This window comes from Heterocephalus glaber, unplaced genomic scaffold, assembly GCF_053883595.1.
Source record: "Heterocephalus glaber isolate CG9 unplaced genomic scaffold, H.glaber_assembly_v1.0 deba00001733, whole genome shotgun sequence".
Classification (NCBI taxonomy): domain Eukaryota; kingdom Metazoa; phylum Chordata; class Mammalia; order Rodentia; family Bathyergidae; genus Heterocephalus; species Heterocephalus glaber.
Genome location: NW_028258444.1, coordinates 16,856,290 through 16,878,907, shown reverse-complemented (window position 1 = coordinate 16,878,907; position 22,618 = coordinate 16,856,290). Strand labels below are relative to the sequence as shown.

General features: G+C 38.5%; 1 protein-coding gene across 7 annotated transcripts in view; it reads left to right on the top strand.

Moving 5' to 3' along the window:
* The first annotated feature begins 7,889 nt into the window (after window positions 1-7,889).
* Window positions 7,890-22,618, top strand: part of Rpap3 (RNA polymerase II associated protein 3) — a 41,391-nt gene continuing 26,662 nt past the window's right edge. For 4 of the 7 annotated variants that reach the window (XM_021243100.2, XM_021243104.2, XM_087200180.1 and 1 more), the window contains exons 1-5: window positions 7,901-7,987; window positions 11,046-11,286; window positions 12,281-12,421; window positions 15,909-16,031; window positions 16,728-16,855. In XM_021243100.2, the coding sequence (XP_021098759.1) occupies window positions 11,134-11,286; window positions 12,281-12,421; window positions 15,909-16,031; window positions 16,728-16,855 (545 nt within the window). In that variant the 5' untranslated portion in view covers window positions 7,901-7,987; window positions 11,046-11,133. Of the gene's footprint in view, window positions 7,988-11,045; window positions 11,287-12,280; window positions 12,422-15,908; window positions 16,032-16,727; window positions 16,856-22,618 lie in introns of all 7 variants that reach the window. The other 3 variants (XM_087200181.1, XM_021243101.2, XM_021243102.2) reach the window with 3 other exon arrangements.

The following is a 22,618-nucleotide window of genomic DNA, read 5'->3' as shown; positions in this document are numbered from 1 at the left end:
AGGATTTTAAAATATAATGAGGCAAAAGAAAAGATATAATGGGGCACACTGAGTCTCTTACTAACTAAATGCAAAAAAGCTCTAAATGACAATACAGAGGATATTTTGTCATTAAATGCAAAAGTAAAAATGAGAAAAACCGAATGGCCCTAGATATTCTAACAGCCCCACAAAGTGGAACCTGTACCATTATGAAAACAGAATGTTGTGCGTACATTCCTAACAACTCTATAAATATGTCTTCTGCATTACAGAATCCATGTGGACAAATCAGTGCAGTGTCATGTCGTAAACTTCAATGAGTGGGTAACATCCTGCTTCTCTGGAATAACCTGTTAGAAAAAAAGTTCTCATTTTTTTCTGGCTATGATACTGTACACTAAAATTCTTTTATGTTACATGATTCATTGTTTGTGTGGTTTTTTTTTTTTTTGGTACCAGGGATTGAACTTGGGACCTTGTGCTTGCGAGGCAGGTGCTGGAACCACTGAGCTAAATCCCCGGCCAATGATTCATTGTTGTTGTGGACTAATGTCTCATATGCTCTTGCCCTCTCTTTCAGACTATCAAAAAGTGATGGTTCTTCAAAAGACAGAACCCAATATTCCTATGAGTCCTTTAGATCAGTCAACATGAGACTTTTAGTCCCTTGCTAGGCAAGGTCAGTGCCTCTCCTCAGCCTAAAACAGTTACACAAAGACAGGACATCAGGCCTTCTGCATAAGGAACTTGATAGGTCTCCCACTACCTCAGCAGCTATTATGTATAGTAGCTGCCCTCTTCCTATGGTGCCTTGCCCCCTCCCCTGTGTGACATCATGCCAAGATGGTTGCTCCCACCAAAGAACAAACCCTTCTTCCCAGCATGCCCCTGGTCCCGCCTAGAAAGTCACCTAATACTTGCTCACCTCCTACCTCCTAGTGATATCACCGGCTCCTCCATTCCCTAGTCACTACCTCACTCAACCCCACCTCAGCCCCTACAAACCCCACTCCAGTCCCTATAAAAGACTCTCCCTGCCCCAGCCATATTGCTTTTGTCTCTCCTTTGTTCAGAGACAGCCCGGCAGATCTATTCCTCTAATAAAGGCTGGTTGTGGCCTGGTCTGGTCTTGGTCTTCGGCCCTTTTACCTGACAGAACTGAAGTCTGTGGGGGTAGGGGGTAGGTAGGATAGAAGAAATAAAAGATAGGTAGAAAGAAGACAATGAAATGATAACTAAAATTGTACTTTTAAGAAGATAGAACTAGGCAAAGTTAGCAAGGCAATACGCATCTCCATTTCTTTGGTTAAATTTAAACTTTTTCCTTACCAGACCCATCACACCCAAAATTCCTTAGGAATTTTAAATCCATAAATTGGCTTAATTGAGAAAGTAAAGAACAAGAGCCTGATCCCAACATAAAGGGGCAGGGTGAGCAAACCCAAAGAATTGGAACCCAAAGAATGTTCAAATTATCTATTAAAAAATAAAGGCCTATACTTTAAAAATGCTCATAACAGAAGGCTAAAACTCTTCTGGGGAGGGGGAGGCACCTTTTCCCAGGCTTTTCCATCCTTTAAGCAGGTATAAATGTCCTCAGTTCCAAACTATAGTGCATCTCATTTCTCATTTCTCTGAGCACCTGTACTCCATTCTTGAGAGCATCTTTTTTTTGGTACCAGGGATTGAACTTGGGTCCTTGCACTTTCAAGGCAGGCGGCGGAACCACTGAGCTAAATCCCCAGGTCTTGAGAGCATCTTAATAGACCCTTCTTTTGCCTCTTACTAATGTGTCCTGAAAGTTCTCTTTCTTTGATGGTATTATATTTTTCTTCTCCCTCTCCCCACCCAGTACCAGGGATTGAACTCAGGACCTTGCACTTGCCAGGCAGGCACAGTGCCACTGAACTACATCCCTGTGCCCCCATGATGGTATTATAGACAACTAAGTTGGGTAGAAATATTATAGGCAGTCAGATATGGCTGGGCCCTTGAAAGAGTCAGTGCAAAAGATGGAAACACATTACTACTGTGGCTGGAGGCACATCTGTTGGAAGCCAGGCCTCAAGATAAAGACAAAATGACCAGGCCTACCTGTTTCCCCAAGGGGTAAGTGATAACACCTGGCCCAATAAAGTCTAAATAGACATCAGTCACTCTGGTGGGTGACCAAGACCTCTGGACCCATCCTTTCCTTAAAACGTACTTTGTTTTTTCCATGTGCACTTGCTATGTGACTTGCTTCCCCATTGGATCAATATTACCTAACCAGCCATACCTGTGATCTTATTGATTGATCCTAATTTTGTCCCATGTTGTACTCACCTTGTGATTTTGCTCTATAGAACTTACCCTGTGTGCTGGGGATGTAGCTCAGTGGCGCTGTGCCTCCCTGGCAAGCACAAGGTCCTGATTTCAATCCAGGTACTGAAAACAAAACCAAAAAACTTACCCTGTAAAGGGGCTCCCAGGAAACCACTTCGGGCCTCTTCTGCCTCTCAGGAGCTTAAACCCCACTCTGAATAAGCATTTCCTCCTCTTGACTTCTGTCGTTCCTTACAATTCATTTTTCAGTTTTGGGGAACACAAACTCAGCCTATCTGACATCTAACAGGTTGGGAGTTATATTGATACAGGGATGACATAGAAAATGCGATAGGACCTCCAAACGACATAAGGGAAATATTATAACTCTAAACCTGTGAATACGCCTGTCTGATAGGCCAAGTTCATGTTCTCTAAAATTGAAGAATGAATTCTCTGTTCTAGGAACAACAGATGCCAAGAGTAGGAAATGGTTATTGAGAGGACAGCTCCTGAGAGGCAGGAGGGGTCCCCAAAGGGTAGCCACCCATGGACCCTACTTTTCAGGGGAAGTTTTATCAGGCACAGCCATGTGGGTACAACGTGGGTTAAAGCCATGATCAGTCGATAAGATGACAAATACAGTCGTTTAGGTAATAGTGATCCAATGGGGGAAAAAGTCACATAACAAGTGTACATGGAAAGAACAAAGACTTTTTCTAGGAAGTGCTGGGTCCAGAGGTCTTGGTCACTCACCAGGGTGACTGATATCTATCGAGACTTCCTTAGGCCAGGTGTCATCACTTAGCTTGTCATTTCGGGAAGTATGCAGGGCTGGCCATTTTGTCTTTATCTTGAGGCCTGGCCTTGTGTTTCTGGCTACAGTTGTAATGTGTTTTTATCTTTTGCACTGACTCTCTCAAGGACTTAGCTCTATTTGACTGCTTATAATACTTTTACTTAACTTAGCTGTCTATAATACTATTATTTTCTCTATATCACTTGAAGGTCCTATATCAATGGGAGTCAGTGAATTTGCTACAAAAACAGTGGCTGAAACTGCTTATTTCAGTCTTGGGGACCATCAGACCCAGCTCTGTGACTTTCTCATTCAGCAGCTATTTTTATCTTTACTATTTTAATTTTACCTAGACATCTGAAGCACAAATTTTCCTATTTTCTTAGTAAGCAGCAGAATCAGGATGACAAAATTCAACCCCTTTCCTCATGCCAGAGTGAGCCTGGATTTCTAGCAGAAGCCACTCCCTTATTGATTCCTTATGCTTTTAAGAATACTTATTAAGACTCATGACTGAAGCTGTTGATTGTCCCTCGGCATCTTGCTCCTCCTTTGCTCCCCTTATTCACTGAATTGCCAATTTTTAGATAATCACATGACTACCCAGAGTAATAATAATACAAGTAGCACAATTGGGGCTGGGAGACCACTCTACCTCTAATTTGAATTTGGGCAACACCCTAGGGGCCAATCCTCCTTCCATTGTCCCAAAAGAAGCAGAAATAAAAATAAAGACAGGAAATTTCTAACACTCCAGGCCAGAGCACATGCAGCCTGACAGTCAGTAACCTTTTCCCCTCTGGAACGTCGTCAAAAGTTTATACACAGGGATCACATCTCATGTATGTAATTAAAACAGAGAGCATTCTGGGAGAGTCATGCATGTTAGGAGCCCCTGAGATGACTCAGGACCCCTGTCAATCATTTCTGCAATCTTATCCAGAGGCCCAGTGACAGGCACCTGGGATGGGGTGCCTCAGATTTTAAAATCTGAAAACCTGACCTTTCTTTGTTTTTCCTATTTCCCTGTCACCCTAGCACCATTTTTTCTGTTTGTGCCACTTTTTTATTTCTGTTGCTATCAACGTGCTCTGAGCATACCTTCCTCTTATCTTCAATAAACGTAGCTGCTTTTTTCTTTTACCATTGGGTACATACACTTGCAATTCTTTGCTCAATGTACACAAGAACCTGGAATCCATCTCTCAGATGCGACACAATGTGTCAATACCTATTTCCCTTGTAGCCAGGAATGGCCATATTGTTAGGGGGTTAGTTAGACATTAGCCAGCCTAAGGGACAAAGGGGGAGTCCAAAATAGCATGCTTTCCAGTTATAATTAAGTAAAGAAACAAAGACCTCAATGTATAATACATTTATAATCATTTATTAGGTATCAGAACCAAAGACACAGGTCCTGTATTTCTAGAACAAGGTATGCGGCATTTCTGACTGCCATAGCCTAGGCCCAGTGACATCAGGAAAGGAAATGTTCTTTAAAGACTCTCCTACCTCGGGCTTAATCTGACTTAGATTAGAATTTTTTTCTTTCCTTCATAAGTTTCTTATTGATTAAGGTCCTTGAGGGAACACTGACCATCTGAAAAGAACTAGTAAGACATTTTGCAGTTCTAAGGAAAAAAGCTAATATGCATCATAATCACCATAATTCCCTGAACCTCAGGAGTAACTCTTTTTTTTGGTACTAGGAATCGAACTCAGGACCCTACACTTGTGAGGCAGGTGCGGCGCCACTGAACTAAATACCCGGTCCAAGAAGTAACTCTTGTTACATAAAAAGATTTCCAAAATCCTGTTCAGTGCTCTTCCCCTTGTTACTTGCAGGCAGACATCTCTCCATATTTACTTTATAATAAACTCTACCTATACTTCTGCGCTGCTGCCTATGTATCTTGACTGAATTCTTTCATTAAGGGCAAAAAAGACCCAGGAGGTTTGGGAGGGCAGTTACCTCAGAGAGTCAGGACCTGGCTTCCTGGTGACATCATGCCTAAGTCCTGGCTGATGGCACGTAAGTAGAAGCATTCTGGGTGGGGAGTTCTCTTTGTGGGAGTATCATCATGCCCACTCTTTTCTGACTCTGCTGACTTGATTTCAGACAAAACTGCTGAAGCTTGAGCAGCATGTGGTACCTCCAGTAAAAGCCACGTGCTAAAGATGGTAGAGGAGTCAGGTATTAGAAGCCTGGGCTGGACATTGGGATTGTCATACCAGTCTTGGATTGCTTATATTCCGTCTCATAGAAGAGAAAAATAATCTTCTGTCATGTTTAAGCTACTTCTATTTTGGGCTTTCTTTCACATAGCACCAAATAGTTTACATTATTCCTGAAACAGGAAGTCTCAAAGTTCATAAATGTTCTTCCTAAAGTTACTTAGTTAATATCCTCTTTCTTAAGAATTATATTAATGGTCAGAATCTTTCCATACTTCTTTGAAAGAGCTGAATAATTGTTTTGGATGTAAAATTAACAGCATTCACAATGATTAATTGCAGTATTTCACTATCACAGCGATAGATATGTTTCTTTCTACTGACCATTATAATTTCAACATATTAACGACATAAACTCTTTGAAAATGACTATTCAGATATTAAGAATAAGTTCAATTGAGACATCTGGGATTTCTTCTGGTATAAATAAATGAATAAAAAAGACATAAAAGGAAGGCAAGGTTTATTAATCTTATTGAAACACACTTGGAGACAATTGTCAATAGAAGTGCAAAGGCTGAATGCCACCTAGAAAAGAAGGTGGCTGTTGTCTGAATTCACAAGAGAGAAGAGTATACGCATACATTTTTTTTAAGGAGGCAATAGGAGCCTCAGAATTAGGTAAGCGTTTGGTTAACTCTTCTTCCTTTGATTCTATATTTACTAAGAAACCTAATAAATATGTGGAGGGAGGGAGAGAGGAAAAGAGAGAGAGAGAGACAGAGAGAGAGAGAGAGGAATATTCACCACTCAAAGGTCTATGAAGTATTATTGGAGCATCCACTTGACCTTGTTATTGATCATCTATATCAGTTCTGCCAATATTAATAAAATAAATGTAGTTGCTTTTGTTAAGATATCAATAAATCATTATCTGTCTTAAACTGATTTATATTAAAATACATTGTGACCTCTTAAAGACCAGTTACATATATAAGGCCCTGTGTTTGACCTACAGAACTGCAAAAGAAATTTTTTAAAAAGACAGTTATTTGTTTCAGTAACAATAGCAACAACTAAATCATTACATTAGTAAATATTTTGATTGATGCATTTAATGATTTGACTACTACCACTTTAAAATTCAAAGATATCCAACTATAAACAAGGGAAATCATAGGATATGACCTTGGGAGGGAGGACCCTAAGGTAGTTTTCACTGGTAGTGCCTGGGTTAGTGGTTCCCAGCCTGAATTGTTCATCTATATTCTTTAAAAAGTCAAATGCTGAGGCTACATTCCAGACTGATTAACTCAGAACCTCTGGAATGGGATCTATAAATTCTCTTTCTCTCTCCCTCTCTCTGTATGAGTGTGTGTGAATATATGTATATATCCACCAAAAATATGTATACACATTTCAGGAAAAGAAAAATAGCATGTTTTTCAATAGATGGTGTTACCCTTGTATAGGGAACCCAGAGAATGTCATATATCACAGAAAACCCACTACACTGCTGTCCCTTAAGAGAAAAAAATCGAAAATCCACATGCAGAAATCTCAATGATCAAGGTTACCCAAGCAGCAGTTTGCCATACCAGTAAATGTCTGGAAGCTGATGGCCACCACTTTGAGTACCTCTTGTAATTGTAAAGGCCAAAGGTAACTTGCATTGATCTCATGATGCCTCAATAAACTTAGTATTAAAATATTTATACAAGGTTTTCTTTTCCTGAAGTGTGTATACTTTTTTGGGCAGACTCTTTATATATGGTATATGTACCTCCCTGGGTGACTTGAAAGTTCAGCTGAACTTGAGAGCTACTGATCTGAATTTTGGGTCTAGTTTTGCGATCATAGAGCTCATCCAATTAAAAAATTTTTTTTGTACATGTTTTCACGGATTTCTAAAATTATTTTTGTTTCTAAGTTTGTCATGGCAATGAAAGAAGGCTCACTCATAAAGGAGGTAGAAGAAAAAGTGTCAACACCTTTCTCTTCCATCTTCTCTGTCAGGGTGTATCTAAAGGTAGACCTTAATACTAACACGTCAGCCGAGGATTTAGCTCACCGGTTCCAGCGCCTGCCTTGCAAGCACAAGGACCCAAGTTCGATCCCGGTACCAAAACAAACAAAAAATCCCAATACTAACACGTCAAAGAAAGACTCAGGATACATACACGTAGAAAAAGAATTTACTTGCAAAATGTTCAAGAGAGGGAGATGGCAGGACTGCCAAATACAAGCACTCAGAAGGAAACAAATCCCACAGAATCGCCGGGGCTACCAGTGTACATTAATCCTTTCTTGCCTGGCAGAGAAACTATAACTTTGTCTTACTGTTATCACATAAAGGTCACAACATCTCGCTAGAAAAATATTAGAAACAAAATTGAGGAAATCCAAGGTAATGTTTAAGCCTTTTTTGTTTTGGGGATCAGAAGAAGTCGGGATGACTGTAGCTTTGGAGTCCTCTCATGTTTAGTTTAGTCCTATAAGAAGAAGGTAGGCAGGTCAGATTTTGGTTATCAAAAACACCGTCTATACCTAGCTCGGCGTACCCAGACAAACCGAGCTCCCCAGTCTGGCGTTCTGCGCACGCGCGAGTCGAGATCCCGGGGCGGGGCGAGGGCTCGCGGTGCCTTGTGGGAAGGCGGTGCAGGCGGGGGTCGGGGGAGTCGCAGCGGGTCTGAGGGGCTGTGGTGCCCACGTTGACGGCCCGGACAGGTGAGCGGGCCTGGCTGTCAGCGCCGGCTGTAGGGCTTTGTGGGTCTGGAGCGAGAGGAGGGGTAGCGCTAGGGGCCTGGGTGAGGCGGGCAGTGGAGGCGCGGCATTGCGGCGGCGCGGCGGTATCCAGGGTAGCGGCGTCCGGGGAAGCACGTTTCCGGGAGGGGCTCGCTGCTCGAGACCCTGGCCTGGACTTTCTGCTTTGTAGAGGGGACCCCACGCCATGCGCCCCGGCATGGGCTTCTCGTGGTGGGGACGCCCAAGCCATCCTCCTTCCACCTCCAGAGAGGACGGAGAGGGGCCCGCCCCCTCTCGGCTTGGGTGCCCAGGGCTCGCCCGGATCTTAGGCGTGAAAGTGATTTCCCCCAAATGCTGGAAGTTTCTGGTTGCGTGTCGGGATCTCAGCCCACATCGCGGCCCTGCCGCTGGTGGGGGAGCAGTTGTGCCCGTGGGAGCGGCCTGGGTGGATGGGTGAAAAGAAAAAAAAAATTGCCTCCCCTACACCATCTCAGGAGCTTCCTGTGCTTTTACTATTTTTCCGCCCCCTGCAAAGCATTGCACTAATTTTGTTTTGAATGAGACGCACATATATTGTAATCAAACATGGAACTGCCTGAAAGCAGTTTTAGGCTTCGTTTAATTATTGAGGCTAGGGGTCAGAAGAGCTATCAGATAGCTCTTCCTCCTCCTTTCTTCAGTGAAATATTTTTTAGCCATTCGAAGCAAGTTTTTAATCCCTTCTTATCTTACCTTCCTCCCCTCTCCTTTAAGGGTTGAGTTTCCCTCTGCGCTTTGGGGGACCTTGCCTTTTCACTCGTCATCTTACCTGTAACTTTCCCCTTGTTCCTTGATCGTTCCGACAAGATTCAAGAGCAGATTTTACATTGGTAAATGCATGTTTGATCCCATATAATCTCATTTACTTAACTCATTTCCAATTGCTTTGGAATTCTCAGTAACCTTTGTATGGCTAAATACAGTGCACTTGTTTTTTCTCTGTATGCCCTCTGTGGTATTTGGCACTGCCAACCTTTCCCACTTTCTTGAACCCTTTACCTTTGGTGGTCTGTTGACACCACACTTAATTTCCTCCCAGCTATCTAGGTGGGGCTGCCTAGCTTTCCTTTGCTGGGACTGCTTTTTCTTTTCCCTAAATCTTAAGTGTTTTTCAGCTTCCCTCTACCTCCAGTAGTCACAATGGCTAACCTGGTCCAAATCCATGATTCTAGCTCCCAATTGGTGACACTCAAATTTATCTCTAGTCCTTTGTAGCTACTTGCTGATGTCACATGAGCACTCAAATTCAGCCTGTCCCAAACTGAAACAATCTCATTGTTCATTTGCCCTCCAGCTCTGAAAACTTATATTTTTTGGGTTTTTTTGGTACCAGGAATCGAACTTGGGTCCTTGTGCTTGCGAGGCAGGCACTGGAACCACTGAAATAAATTTCTGGCCCTTTTTTCTTTTTAAAATTGTACGTATTTCCTGCTGGGCCAGTGGTGGTACACACCTGCTATCCCAGCACCCAGAAGGCTTAGGCAGGAGGATTGCCATGAATTCAAGGCCAGCCTGGACTACATATTGAGTTCAAGACCAGCCTGGGCTACATAGTGAGACCCTGTCTCAAAAACAGAAAACAACAAAACAAACCCCCAAACAAAACAAAAACTAAAAAAACAAATTGTGTTCCCTGACACAGAATGGCATCACTAAGCTTACTAGGCTCCCAAGCCATAAAGCTAGAAAGAACATTATTCGAGTCCCTGTACTCTCCAACTTCTCAGTCTGACTAATCATCAAATCATTATTTTACCACCTGAATACCTTCATATGGCTTTCAGAATACAGCATAGGTTAGACCTCATGGCCTGGCATTTCAAGATCTGTTCCCTATCTACCTCTTTGATTTTCTCATTCTCCTTCATTGTTTCTTACTCTACCTGTCCACTCCTCTCTGCTAATCACTTGACTGGCCCTTTTGGAAACCTAAATGCAGTTTCAATATCTTTAGGGACTCCTCTCTGACACCACAACCCTACCATCTGATTAATGCCTCTCCTATATGGTGAATTCCACAGCATCTGAGTGCTTCAATGCAGGCACAGGTTTAGCTCAGGGTTTTTTTTTGCCTTTTGTGGGCTGTTTGGCAATGTCTGGAAACAATCTAGGGAAAAGCATAATGCTGGCCTGGCCCCTACTCTATAGAGGACAGGGTTATTGCCAACCATCCTACTGAGCACTGGACAGCACCCTCTGAGTAAAGAATTGGTCCAAAATTTTAAAGTCCCAAGATTGAGAAACCCGGAGTAACAATATTTTGCTGTTCAGTACTTCTGTTATTTTTTTTTTTTTCCTTCATTAGATCAGAAACCTTGCCTTTCTTGTTTTTGCATCCCTAAATCTTGATTTGGAGCCTATCATATAGAAGTTCAATAAATGTTAGAAGGAAAAGGAGTAAAGGAAGTAATTGGGATATGCTTATAAATTCTGGAGATGAGCAGCCAGTCTGTTACCATGGGTTACTTGGTAATTCTAGTGATTTTTTTTTTTATCCCATTGGCTTTCATTCATAGTGTGTTTCCAGGATGACCAAACAACTTGTATGTTTATTCAGCAAACAGTTGACTCATTTAAAAAATATTATATTGATACTTTCTTTATTCAGATCAGTCTAGGCTGTCTTCTGTATGTGTATCTTGGCCATTTATGAAGTAGTGAAAAATCATTAGTTAGGTTTCAGAGAAATAAGCCAGGCCAACCCTGATTTAAGAAGGTTCAATTTAGGATTTTTCAACTCTATGGTGGTGAGGAAGCAGTATGATTTAATAGAAACCATGCTTGGAATTTTGGATTTGATCTTTTCCTTGGCTGGCAACATATGGTACAATACTCTCTTTCGAGAGTTTTTGGTGGGTGGTGACAGTGGCCTGTAGCTCCCAATCATCCCTGTGATTATAAAGGTACAACTGATATTTAGTGTACTCTTTTGCTGAATTATACTTAGTAGGTTAGGTAGATTACATACATTTTTTACTTAAATATTTTCAATTTTTGACAGGTTTATGGAGAAGTGACTCTGTAAGTTGAGGATTATTTGTCAACCTATTTAATTCTCAGAGTTTTGTTATTCAAAACTGCAGACCATAATGACTTCAACAAATAAAGCAGTTGAATTACAACTACAAGTGAAGCAAAATGCAGAAGAATTACAAGACTTTATGAGGGATTTAGAGAACTGGGAAAAAGACATTAAACAAAAGGATATGGAACTGAGAAGACAGAGTGGTGTTCTTGAAGAGGTAAATTAAGAATTCCTAAATTAGTAGCTAGTAGAACTTATTTTAAAAGAAGGCATAGCTTTTAAAACTTCTTGTGAAAATGCTGAAATTGAAGTAATTTGCTTCACTGTCAACATTTTTAGGAATTTTCGGTTTTAAAAAGTCTTTGTAATAATTGTACTATTGAGATGTTTTAAATCTTAGTGAATAGTTATGAAAGGACACTTAAAGGTAAATGAATAGCATCGTGAAATACATGGGGGTGTTTGCCATATATGAAAATAATGTGGATAGTAATATATTTAATGATATATTACTGTGTAATATTGGCATAAAAATGTGGGTGGTTCTTTTTTGTTTGTTTTTTGAGACAGGGTCTCATTCTGTAATTCAGGCTGGCCTTGAAATTACTGTGTAACCCAGGCTAGCCTCGAACTCATGGGGATCTTCCTGTTTTTGTCTCCAGAGTTTTGGGATTACGTGCTTGTGTCACCACAGCTGGCCAAACATTTTTTTAAAACAGTGTGTTTAAATATGTCTAGATTTTTAATATTGTATATAATCATGTGAAGTCCCTTCTATTTGTGTTTGAAGTGCTGCTCATTCATTGTACTACGATCAGGTAGTTTTTAAAGTTCGAATTTAGGATTGAAAATTAAAGGTATAATTAGGATTTCCAAGTAATACTTGTCACTGGACAATATTCAACATTCATCAAAGGATGAATTAAACTTTTCAAGCATAATTCTTATCAGTGAACATGATAAACTGATATTTTGAAACACTTGAAGATTAAGTTAAGAGGGGCTGGGGATTTAGCTCATTAGTTCCGGTGCCTGCCTTGCAAGCGCAAGGTCCTGAGTTCGATCCCTGGTACCAAAAAAGAAAGAAAATTAAGTTAAGAGATTACTTCTTACTTGAAAATGTAATTCAGTGAAAAGTTTAAACATTGCTAGTTATACAAAAACTAGCAGCAGAATGCCCAAAGTTGTGTTCTTTTTATTTTTCTTTCTAGAGTTTACCTCCTATTCGAAATGGAAATTTTAGGAAAAAGAAGAAAAGGAAAGCAAAAGATTCCTCTAAAAAAGCCAAGGAGGAAAACACTAAAAACAGGATAAAATCATATGATTATGAGGCATGGTCAAAACTTGATGTGGTAAGTTGTTCTGGCTTAATATTTGAATCCAGTAGGGCCAGGGATTTAGCTGAGTGGTTTCGCCGCCTGCTGCGCAAGCGCAAGGACCTGAGTTCGATTCCCAGTACCAAAAAAAAAGCCAGAACAAAACAAAATATTTGAATCCAGTTTCTCAGCTGGGCATGAAGGCAGACACCTGTAATCCCAGCTGCTTGGGAGCTGAGGGAAGAGGATTGCAAATTTGAAAGCATGAGCACCTTGCAGCAAGGGCACTGGGACTGTAGCTCAGTGGAAGAGCACTTGCCTAGAAGATGTGAGGCCTGGGTTTAATCCACAGTAGTAGGGCATAAAACAGAACCAAAAATAATATTTTTTTTCTTGCCATTACTAGTCATAAATTAAATGAAAAGTGAGGTAGAGTTCTATGGTCATCTTCATACACTATCTTATGAGGAATAAATTTAATTACTGGATTAGTGTTCTATAATCCTCTTTCAGTGAATGGTGACTTAAGACAGCCAGGATTCTTTCCTTTTTTCCTGTTTTATCTTTCTGGCAAAAATAGTACATCGAATTGCAGTTGGTTACATCTTACTTAACTACAGTGTAGAATCAAAACCAAGAGATCATCATTGGTACAATGTTTGTATAGTTCTGTGCCATTTTATCACATGTAGATCTGGATAACTTCCACTGCAATTAAAAAATCACCAACATTACTCTAGCCTCTCATACTGTAGATTAGTTTTGCCAGTTTGGGAATTTTATATAAATGCATTTATATAGTATGTACTTGTGGGCCTTTATTTGCTAGTAGTATCTAATATTGGTGCACATTGAATGGCAATATTTTGTTCTATTTCGTTGCTGACAATGTTGTATGAATATATCATAATCTCTTCATTATCAGTAATTATTGAACAATTTATACACTGTGTTCATTTAGTGAAATGTCATGTTATGCCCCTTAAATATGTACACTTGTGCATCAAAAATATATGCTTTAAATATATTTTACTGAAAATTATTTTATTATATGATGAAAATAAAATTAAAAATATACTGACAGGATCTGTGAAATTATTTATTACCATGAAGAGAGTGTGTGAGTCAAAAAGAGATTTGAAATCGCTAGATTAGCATGCTATCTGTATTTCTTCTTTGGTAGAGTCAGCTATATTTTGGAAAACATTAAGATATACATGTGGGCTATTTACAGTTTGGAGTTGCTGTGAATATACCTGCAGTGAACATTCTTGAACTAGTCTTTGGGTGGAGATTAGTGCCCAAGTGAGAGGGCCTGGGCTGGGTCATAGCTTACACCAGTGGTGGTGATCCTATGGAACACATGCCACAGCAGGCTGTGTGTTACCATTGAAAGCTCTAAAAGGTTTGCCATCACTGGATATGTATATTTAGCTTTAGGAGATAACTGTTTTCCACATTAGTTGTGTTGGATTTTTCCTAATGAAACCAAGGTAGTTGATTCAAGAGAGCTGTCTCTATTTGAATAGTTTGCCGTCTGCTTCAGTATTATCCCAGTATAAGAAAAAGTATAATTTTGGGTCTTGAATTTATTGCTGTTGGAAGTGATATGTTCTGAACATAAAATTTATTCTTTTTTTTTTTGTTGTTGAACTCGAGACCTTGCACTTGCGAGGCTGGTGTTGGAACCACTGAGCTAAATCCCTGGCCATAAAATTTATTCTCTTTTTTTTTTTTTTTTTTGTGGTTCTGGGGATTGAACTTGGGTCCTTGCGCTTGTGCAGCAGGCGGCGAAACCACTGAGCTAAATCCCCGGCCCATGAAATTTATTCTTAATTGAGTATTATATAGTCTTTTTTGTGTGTGATGTTACCTTTTACTATATAACCCATTACTTTTCATAAGTTATTGTTTTCTTACAGTGCCCAATTCCTGAAAGACACCATCTCAGATGAATTCATGTAGAAATGCTTCCTACATAGTCATTTATTCATTCTAGCTCCCACTGTGTGTAGATGATGCCATCCTGATTGTACTGTATTGTTTGTAGTTGTCATTTGAGTGTGTCTGTAGAAGACATAGGTTTTTGCTTACCATTGTTATAGTTCAGATCTGAGCTGTTGCTTTAATAACCTGCTGTCACATTTTCTACGCATGCAGGCATAGCAGGGCTGGATAATATTGGCTACCATATTGATAGGGTTATGGTATTGCTAGAATCTTTGTGCTAAAACACAGCTGAATTTCAATCTGTGGTCTTTTTTTTTGGTACCGGGGATCGAGCTAGGGACCTTGCGCTGGTGAGGCAGGCGGCGGAACCACTGAGCTAAATCCCCGGCCCTCAATCTGTTTTAGTGTCCATTCAGTAAAAGTCACATTGTACCCCTTAAGTATGATCAATTATGTATCAATTAAAAATAAAAATATTAAAAATTTAGCTTATTCACCCATTTATGCTGAAGATTGCAATTTTTCGAGTTTTTACACGAAATTCATGTTACCTAGAAAAATTCAAGGAACAAGAATTTGAAGAGGTCCCGGTACTTGGGAGGCTGAGGCAGGAGGATTGCCACGAGTTCAAGGCCAGCCTGAACTACAAAGTGAGACCCTGTCTCAAAAAAAAAAAAAATTGAAGAGAAAAAATTTTATTATGTTTGGCTGTTAAGGGAGTTCCAAAATTGGAACATGAGGTGCAAAAGGATGAAGACCATTCTTTATCATGTATGATAAAAATAAGATTTAGAAAAATCGTGACAGTGTATAAAATTATTATCAGGTTGGTGATTTAGCTCAGTGGTGCCATGCTTGCCTCCTAAGCACAAGATCCTGAGTTAAATCCCTGGTACCGAAAAAAAAATTATTTATTATCATGAAAGAAGTATGAGTCAAACGAGCTTGGGAATTGCTATACTAGCATGTTTGTAATATGTTTTCTTGGTAGAGTCAGTTGTATTTCGAATGTACTGAAAAACAGTGTAACATATAAGTGAGGGAGAGCTCTCCAGAGAAGACGGACTCAATCACTACTAGCTGAGTGGCCTTGAGTGAGGTACCTAACTTGAGTGTTTTAAGTTTCCTCATGTGAAAAACGTGGGTAATTGTATCTACCTTATAGGTTGTGAGGATCAGGAATTGTGTTCAAGCAATTTCTATTGTGAGTAAAATAAGAAAAAAAAAACTTTAAAAAACTGTTGTCTGTTATCAGGTGTTATATTAATTTAAGGTTACTTGCAGCTTCTCTTATATTCAGCCATAATATCTCACTCTTAAGAATTTGTGATTTAGAGATGATTTGTAGACTATTGGTTTAGTTTACTTTAAGAGTTCAAAGTCAGATTCTATAAGTGGCTTAAATCTTGGTTTTCTAAACAAGGGCATTTTTTTCTCTTGATGTAATAACAATAAGAGGCTTTTTTCAGATTGCTTCTTAAATAGACCTTTAGGCCCTTAGATTATAACCGATGTAAGTGTGTTCAGTATATTTCTCCGAATGGTCATGTAACACTGTTCTCTTGCTTATCAGGACAGTATTCTTGATGAGCTTGATAAAGAAGACAGTAACCACGATTCTGTGTCTCAGGAGTCGGAGTCAGAAGAAGATGGGATTCATGTAGATTCACAGAAGGCTCTTACTCTAAAAGAAAAGGTACTTTTTCAGTTAGTTTTAGGTTCCTTCCGGTAGGAAGGATATGTAGAAAATCTGTGAGTTCTGAAATTTCTTCAACATACGTAGTTTAGGAGGTGCTGAGACTTTTAAGTGATCATTGGTGATGTCCTGTGGGAGGAAGCATTGCATCTTGGTTAGGGGTACATACTCTGGAGACAGATTAATTGCCTGGTTCCAGTTCGTGACAAGTTCTTTATATGGCCTGTACCTGTTTATTTGTCAAATTAGATTAATAATACTATATTTCAATGGGTTGTGAGTATTAAATGAATTATTACATACACAGTACTTGTATTGTGCCTGGAGTTGTTCCAGAGTTTTTGGTAGTAGACACAAGTAACTTGAAGTCAGTATGTGATTCTTGACATAAGTATTATATTCTACTCTATATCATAGGCCATTTTTGATTTCTTTTAGAGTGTTCAAGCATCTCTTTAAGAGAAACCTTATTGCCATAAAATCAGCTATATTGTTTTACAAAAAGGTGGAATTTTTTTCTAAACTTCTTCTTTATGTCTGTTATGTCTCTGTGGGTTGGTATTGACAGTAAAAGGCTAATGCTAGGTATTATACTTGTTTTTGTGCCAGGGCTTTTGGGTTGTGTGCTTACAATGACTATATAGTGAATTTCAGCCTTGTAAAAAGACCATTTTATTTCAATCTCATTTCTTTCAGGGCAATAAATTCTTTAAACAAGGAAAATATGATGAAGCAGTGGAATGCTATACCAAAGGCATGGATGCTGATCCATATAATCCTGTGCTGCCAACAAACAGAGCATCGACCTACTTTAGATTGAAAAAGTAAGGGTTTTCCATCTTGTGTGAATGGCTTATATGTATATAAAGACTGACTTTTTAAAGTCTTTCATAATAAAGTACTGTATGTGGAAGAGATTGAAAATATATTGCATTTTTTCCCACTGTAAATTTTTATAGCTTACACCCTTTTATTATTTTAATTTAAGCCATTGTAAACATACTTAAACCATGTTCCCGTAGCTTACTGTAGTAAGATATGAAAGTTGAATAACTGTTCTTTTTCTAATTCATAAAGGGAAAAGATTAGTTGGGTAAAAAGTTTTATTTTTTTATTTTTTATTTTTTTGGGGTAAAAAGTTTTAGAAGTTAATTTCTTTCCATTATTTGAAAAAGCCACTTATCTACTGTTTAGTGTAGAAAACTTTTATTATGGTACACTTAAAATATGTTTCAAGGGCCGGGGATTTAGCTCAGTGCCACCATTCCTGCTTCGCAAGCACAAGGTCCTGAGTTTGATCCCTGGTACCAAAAAAAAAATATGTTTCAACATTTATTTACCTTTAAGTCATACTGACTCTTTAAGTGCATATTAAATATTAAGCAATATAAATGTGTTAGGTTCAAGCAACTAACCTATCATAAGAGCTTTTAAAACACAAATATGAAGCAAGACACTCTTGTTATATTCTGAATTTTTACTATTTAAATAACATATATTTAGGCCTTTGAAATATATTAATATCTTCATAAATTGGGGTATTTACATTTTGTAATATTTTTTATTGATTGTAATATGTATCATATGTGTGAGTTCCTAAAAATTGCTAGGGATTTAGCTCAGTGGTTTTGCCAACTGCTGTGCAAGCGCAGGGACCCAAGTTTGATCCCCGGTACCAAAAAAAAAAAAACCCACTTACCAGCTTAAGGCCCAGAATATTAGCGTTATTTTTAAAGCTACCTTGATTATACCTTTCCATAGTCTCTCCCTTATCTTTATCTCAGCTAACCATTAGTTTTTAAATTTTGTGCTAATTCAGTACTTTTTCTTTTAGTTCGTGTTGTACTTGCGCAGCTTTAGCTACTTCACGTTCAAATTGGCTGGGTAGTCTTGTAAGTTTGTAAGTACTGGCAGTAACTTTTCTGACTTTGTGCACAGAGCCAACTGAAGTACAGTTATAGATCCAAATACAGCCAGACAACTTGACTGCAAATCAACTTGTGTTCTTCCCCAAATATTACCCCTAGCAGGTGTTGGGGGCTTCTCCCTCTGCCTCATCCTCTACCCCATGTTACAATTATCCTGGAGCCAGTATGGCCTCTCAGCCAGCCCTCTCCACCCTGAAGTTTAGATTAAGTTGGGAGGGGAAAAGCACACGGGCTAACCACTGTCTTGATTTATATAGTTGTTACTCTTTTTTTTTTGGTACTGGGGATCGAACTCGGGACCTTGCACTTGTGAGGCAGGTGCCAGAACCACTGAACTAAATCCCTGGCCCAAGTTGTTATTCTTTTGATTAAAAGAAAAGATTTATTATAAATATATATTCCTGAATAATATTTGTTGGACTTTGCTATTTATTAATTTGGTACTGGGGATTGAACTCTGGACCTTGTGCTTGTGAGGCAGGCGGCAGAACCACTGAGCTAAATCCCCAGCCCAGGACTTTGCTTATTTTTGAGTTTTGTTTTGTTTTGTTTTTTGAGACAGAGTCTCACTGTGTAGTTCAGGTTGACCTTGAGCTCACTATGTAGCCTAGAATGACCTTGAACTCTCAGCCATCCTCCTGCCTCTGCCTCCCAAGTGCTGGGATTACAGGTGTGCACCACCATGCCGGACTTATTTTTGAGCCTTAAAATATGTCATAAATTTGTAGTCTTTTGTGGCTCGCCTATTCCTTTTAATATTTCTATGATTCATTCTTGTTTTACATATAGCTGTAGCTCTCTCATTTTCCCTTTATTTACAGTTCTAAAATACCATTATGTATTCAATTTCCTATTAACTACATTGTTGGGTCATTCCTTTCTTTCCCTGTTTCTTCTCTTCCATCCTTTTTTAACTTATTTCAAATTGTGATGTGATGAACATTTCTATACATGTTTCTTGGTTTTGGGTCATAGGTATGTAAGTATTCCCACAGGGTGATGACTAATTGTTACAAAGGTAATTATACAAATTTATATTCCTGCTAGCAATATATAAGAATGCCTGTTCAAAAATCCTTAACAACACTAGTTTACAGTAATTGGGCTTCGTAATTGTTTTAAATCTAGTAGGTATAAAATGGTATTTCATTGAGTTCTAATTTGCATTTCTTTAATAGGTTGAATATCTTTATATGTTTATTCACCACTTGTTTCTTTTGGGCCATTTTTCTGTTAGGCTGTTTTTCTGTTGATTTTTAAAAGATCTTTGTTCTAAATACTAATTTTTGTCACTTATTTATAACTTTGATCAATTTGTAGTTTTTCATTTCTTTTTTTTTTTTTTAGCTTAAATTCTTTTATTGGTACATTTTAGCTATACAGTACGTTTACATTTATCATTGGGTGCTTGTATCTGTACATGATGTATCTTGGTTCTTATTTTTTCCCCATTCCCTGTGCTCCCTTCACCCCCTCAACCCGTCCCTATTTACAAAGACTTTGTTTCTATTTTTTCCATTTCTCATCATTTTTCCTTTCCCTCCTTTCCTTTCCCCAGCCCTTCCCACTTCCCCTACCCCTTTGGACCTTTTCTTCCTATTTCAGATTACCAATTATTTGTTTTAATCATTTTCATCCTTATTTACACTTTCAGTTTCTCACACTAGAGAAACTTCGGTATTTACACATGTGTCGTATTTATTTCACTTAAGAGTATGGCCTCAGTGCATTCATTTAGCTATACGTGTCTCCAGTTTGTTGTTCGTTATGGCTGAATAGTACTCCATTTTATAAAAAAAGCACATCTTCTTTATCCATTTTCCAGTTAATGGGCACTTGGGCTGTTTCCAAGCTTTAGCTATTACAAACTGTGCCGCTATAAACATGGGTGCACATATATTGCTGTGGTATGATTCTTTTAATTCTTTTGGAAAGATACCCAGCAGGGGAATAGCTGTGACAAATGGGACCTCTAGCCCTAGTTCTCTGAGGTATCTCCATACTGATTTCCACAGTGGTTGCACCAGTCTGCACTCCCGCCAACAATGGAGAAGGGTTCCTTTCTCCCCACATCCCCGCCAGCATTTGTTATTGGTTGATTTCTTGATAACAGCCATTCCTTCTGGGGTGAGGTGGAATCTCAGTGTTGTTTTCATCTGCATCTCTTGAATGACCAGTGATGTTGAACATTTTTTCATATATTTGTTTGCTGTTTTTACTTCTTTGAGAAATGTCTGTTCATTTCAGATGCCCATTTTTGAATTGGGTCTTTGAATTTGGGGGGTCTGATTTTTTTCAGTTCTTTATATATTCTAGATAGTAGTCCTTTGTCTGAGGTACAGCTGCTAAAAAGTTTTTCTTAATTGTAGGTTGTCTGTTAGCCCTGTTAGTGATTTCTCTTGCAGTGCCGAAGCTTTTTAATAAGATGAGATCCCAGTTGTTGATTCTTTGTGCTAGTTCCCGTGCTACTGAGGTTTTGTTCATAAAGTCTTTTCCTATGCCAATGTCTTTAAGAGTTCTACCTAACTTATCTTCCAGCAAGTTTAGTGTTTCTGTTTTAATATTTATATCTTTAATCCACTTTGATCTTAGTTTAGTGCATGGTGATAGATATGGGTCTAGTTTTAATCTTTGGCAGGTTGAAATCCAATTTTTCCAACACCATTTATTAAATAGGCTGTCTTTCCTCCAAAGAGGGTGGTTGGCTCCTTTGTCAAAGATGAGGTGGCTGAGTATGTCTGGCATTGTTTCTGCATCTTCTAATCTATTCCACTGATCCTCGGGTCTGTTTCTTTGCCAGTACCATGCTGTTTTATCAGAGTAGCTTTGTAGTATAGTTTCAGGTTGGGGATTGTGATACCCCTTGCCATGTCTCTGTTGCCCAGAATTGCTTTTGCTAGTCTAGGTCTCTTCTGGTTCCAAATGAATTTTTGGATTGTTTTCTCTAGTTCTGTGAAATATATTATTGGAATTTCAGTCGGCATTGCATTAAATCTATATAGCAGTTTTGGAAGTATGGCCATTTTCACTATATTAATTCTTCCTACCCAGGAACAAGGGATGTCTTTCCATTGCCTTGTATCCTCTTTGATCTGTTTTTTTAGAGTGCTGTAATTTTCAGTGTAGAGGTCTTTTGCTTCCTTTGTTAGATCGATTCCTAGATACTTCATTTTTTTGGATGCTATTGTAAAAGGAATTGTTTCCCTAATTTCCCTCTCAGTGACTCTGTTATTTGTATATAAGAAGGCTGTTGTTTTTTGAGTGTTGACCTTGTATCCAGCTACTCTACTGAATCTGTCAATTAAGTTTAGAAGTCTTTTGGCTGAGTTTTTTGGGTCTTCTATGTAAAGTATCATATCGTCAGCAAATAATGGCAGTTTAACTTCTTCCTTTCCTATCTTTATTCCTTTTTTTTTCTCTTTTCTAATTGCTGTGGCTAATGTTTCCAGAAATGTATTGAACAGGAGTGGTGATAGTGAGCATCCTTGTCTTGTTCCTGATTTTTGTGGCTTAGCTTTTCTTTATTGGCCTTATTTTCACTCCTAGAATTGAGTAACACTTTATTTAATAAAATAACTGTTTCTAAACAGGAATTCTTAATTTTATTATGTTTCAATTTCATTGACATTTTCAATGATAAATCTTTAAAATTAACTAGCACCTTTAAAATATAATTTGTATACTATCCTTCTTGAACTCATAGTCTTCTGTATTTTCTTCTGAATGCTGGAGTTAGGATTCCAGTTTCATAGTTTTTCCATATGAATATCCAGTTATTCTCATCTTGTTTATGGAATAGCCATGCTTTCCTCATGGATTTTTTTTTTTTTTTTTTTGGTACCGGGGATCGAACTCTGGTCCTTGCGCTTGCGCAGCAGGCAGTGAAACCACTAAGCTAAATCCCCAGCCCTCCTCATGGATTTTTAGCACCACTGTTATCATCTGTCAAGTTTGCACAAATCATTTTCTCATCTGTATGTCTTACCTTGATCTTTTGCCCCTCCTTGCATTCATTCCACACTCTTTGACTACTAAGTCATCATAATTATGTCTTGATATTTAGTGTAGGCATATTCTCTACCTCATTCTTTAGGAATATCTTAAGTATTGTTGGAATTTTGCTCATCAGTATAAATTTTACAATCATCTTAGCAAATTCCTTGACACATTCTGTTGGGATTTTGATTGGAATTGAATGAGATTTATAGATCAGTTTGGAGAGGATTATAATTAAAATTGTTATCTATTGTGTCTTATAATACAGAAGTGTGAAGTAGCTCCATGTAAGTCTTCTTTAATATCTTTGAAGATCGTTTTACAATTTTTGCCTCTGTGTCTTATATTTCTTTTTTGATATTGTTCTATGTGTAAAGCAGCTACCTCGGTGAACTGTCGTTATCTTAGGAATGTTTCTAGTTTCTGGATTTTTTTGTTCTTAAATTTTGGGGAAGATGCTGAAGATTCAACTCAGGGTCTTATGTATCCCAGGAAACACTCTGCTATGGAGCTACACCCCAGTTCATTTCCAGTTTTCTTCTCTTATATTTCTTTGTCATGGAACTGCATCAAGGAGGTTCCCTAGTACAGTACTAGGAAAAAAACAGTGATATTGGGTCTTCTTGTTTCTCACATTAAAATGAAAACTACTAAAGTTTGACC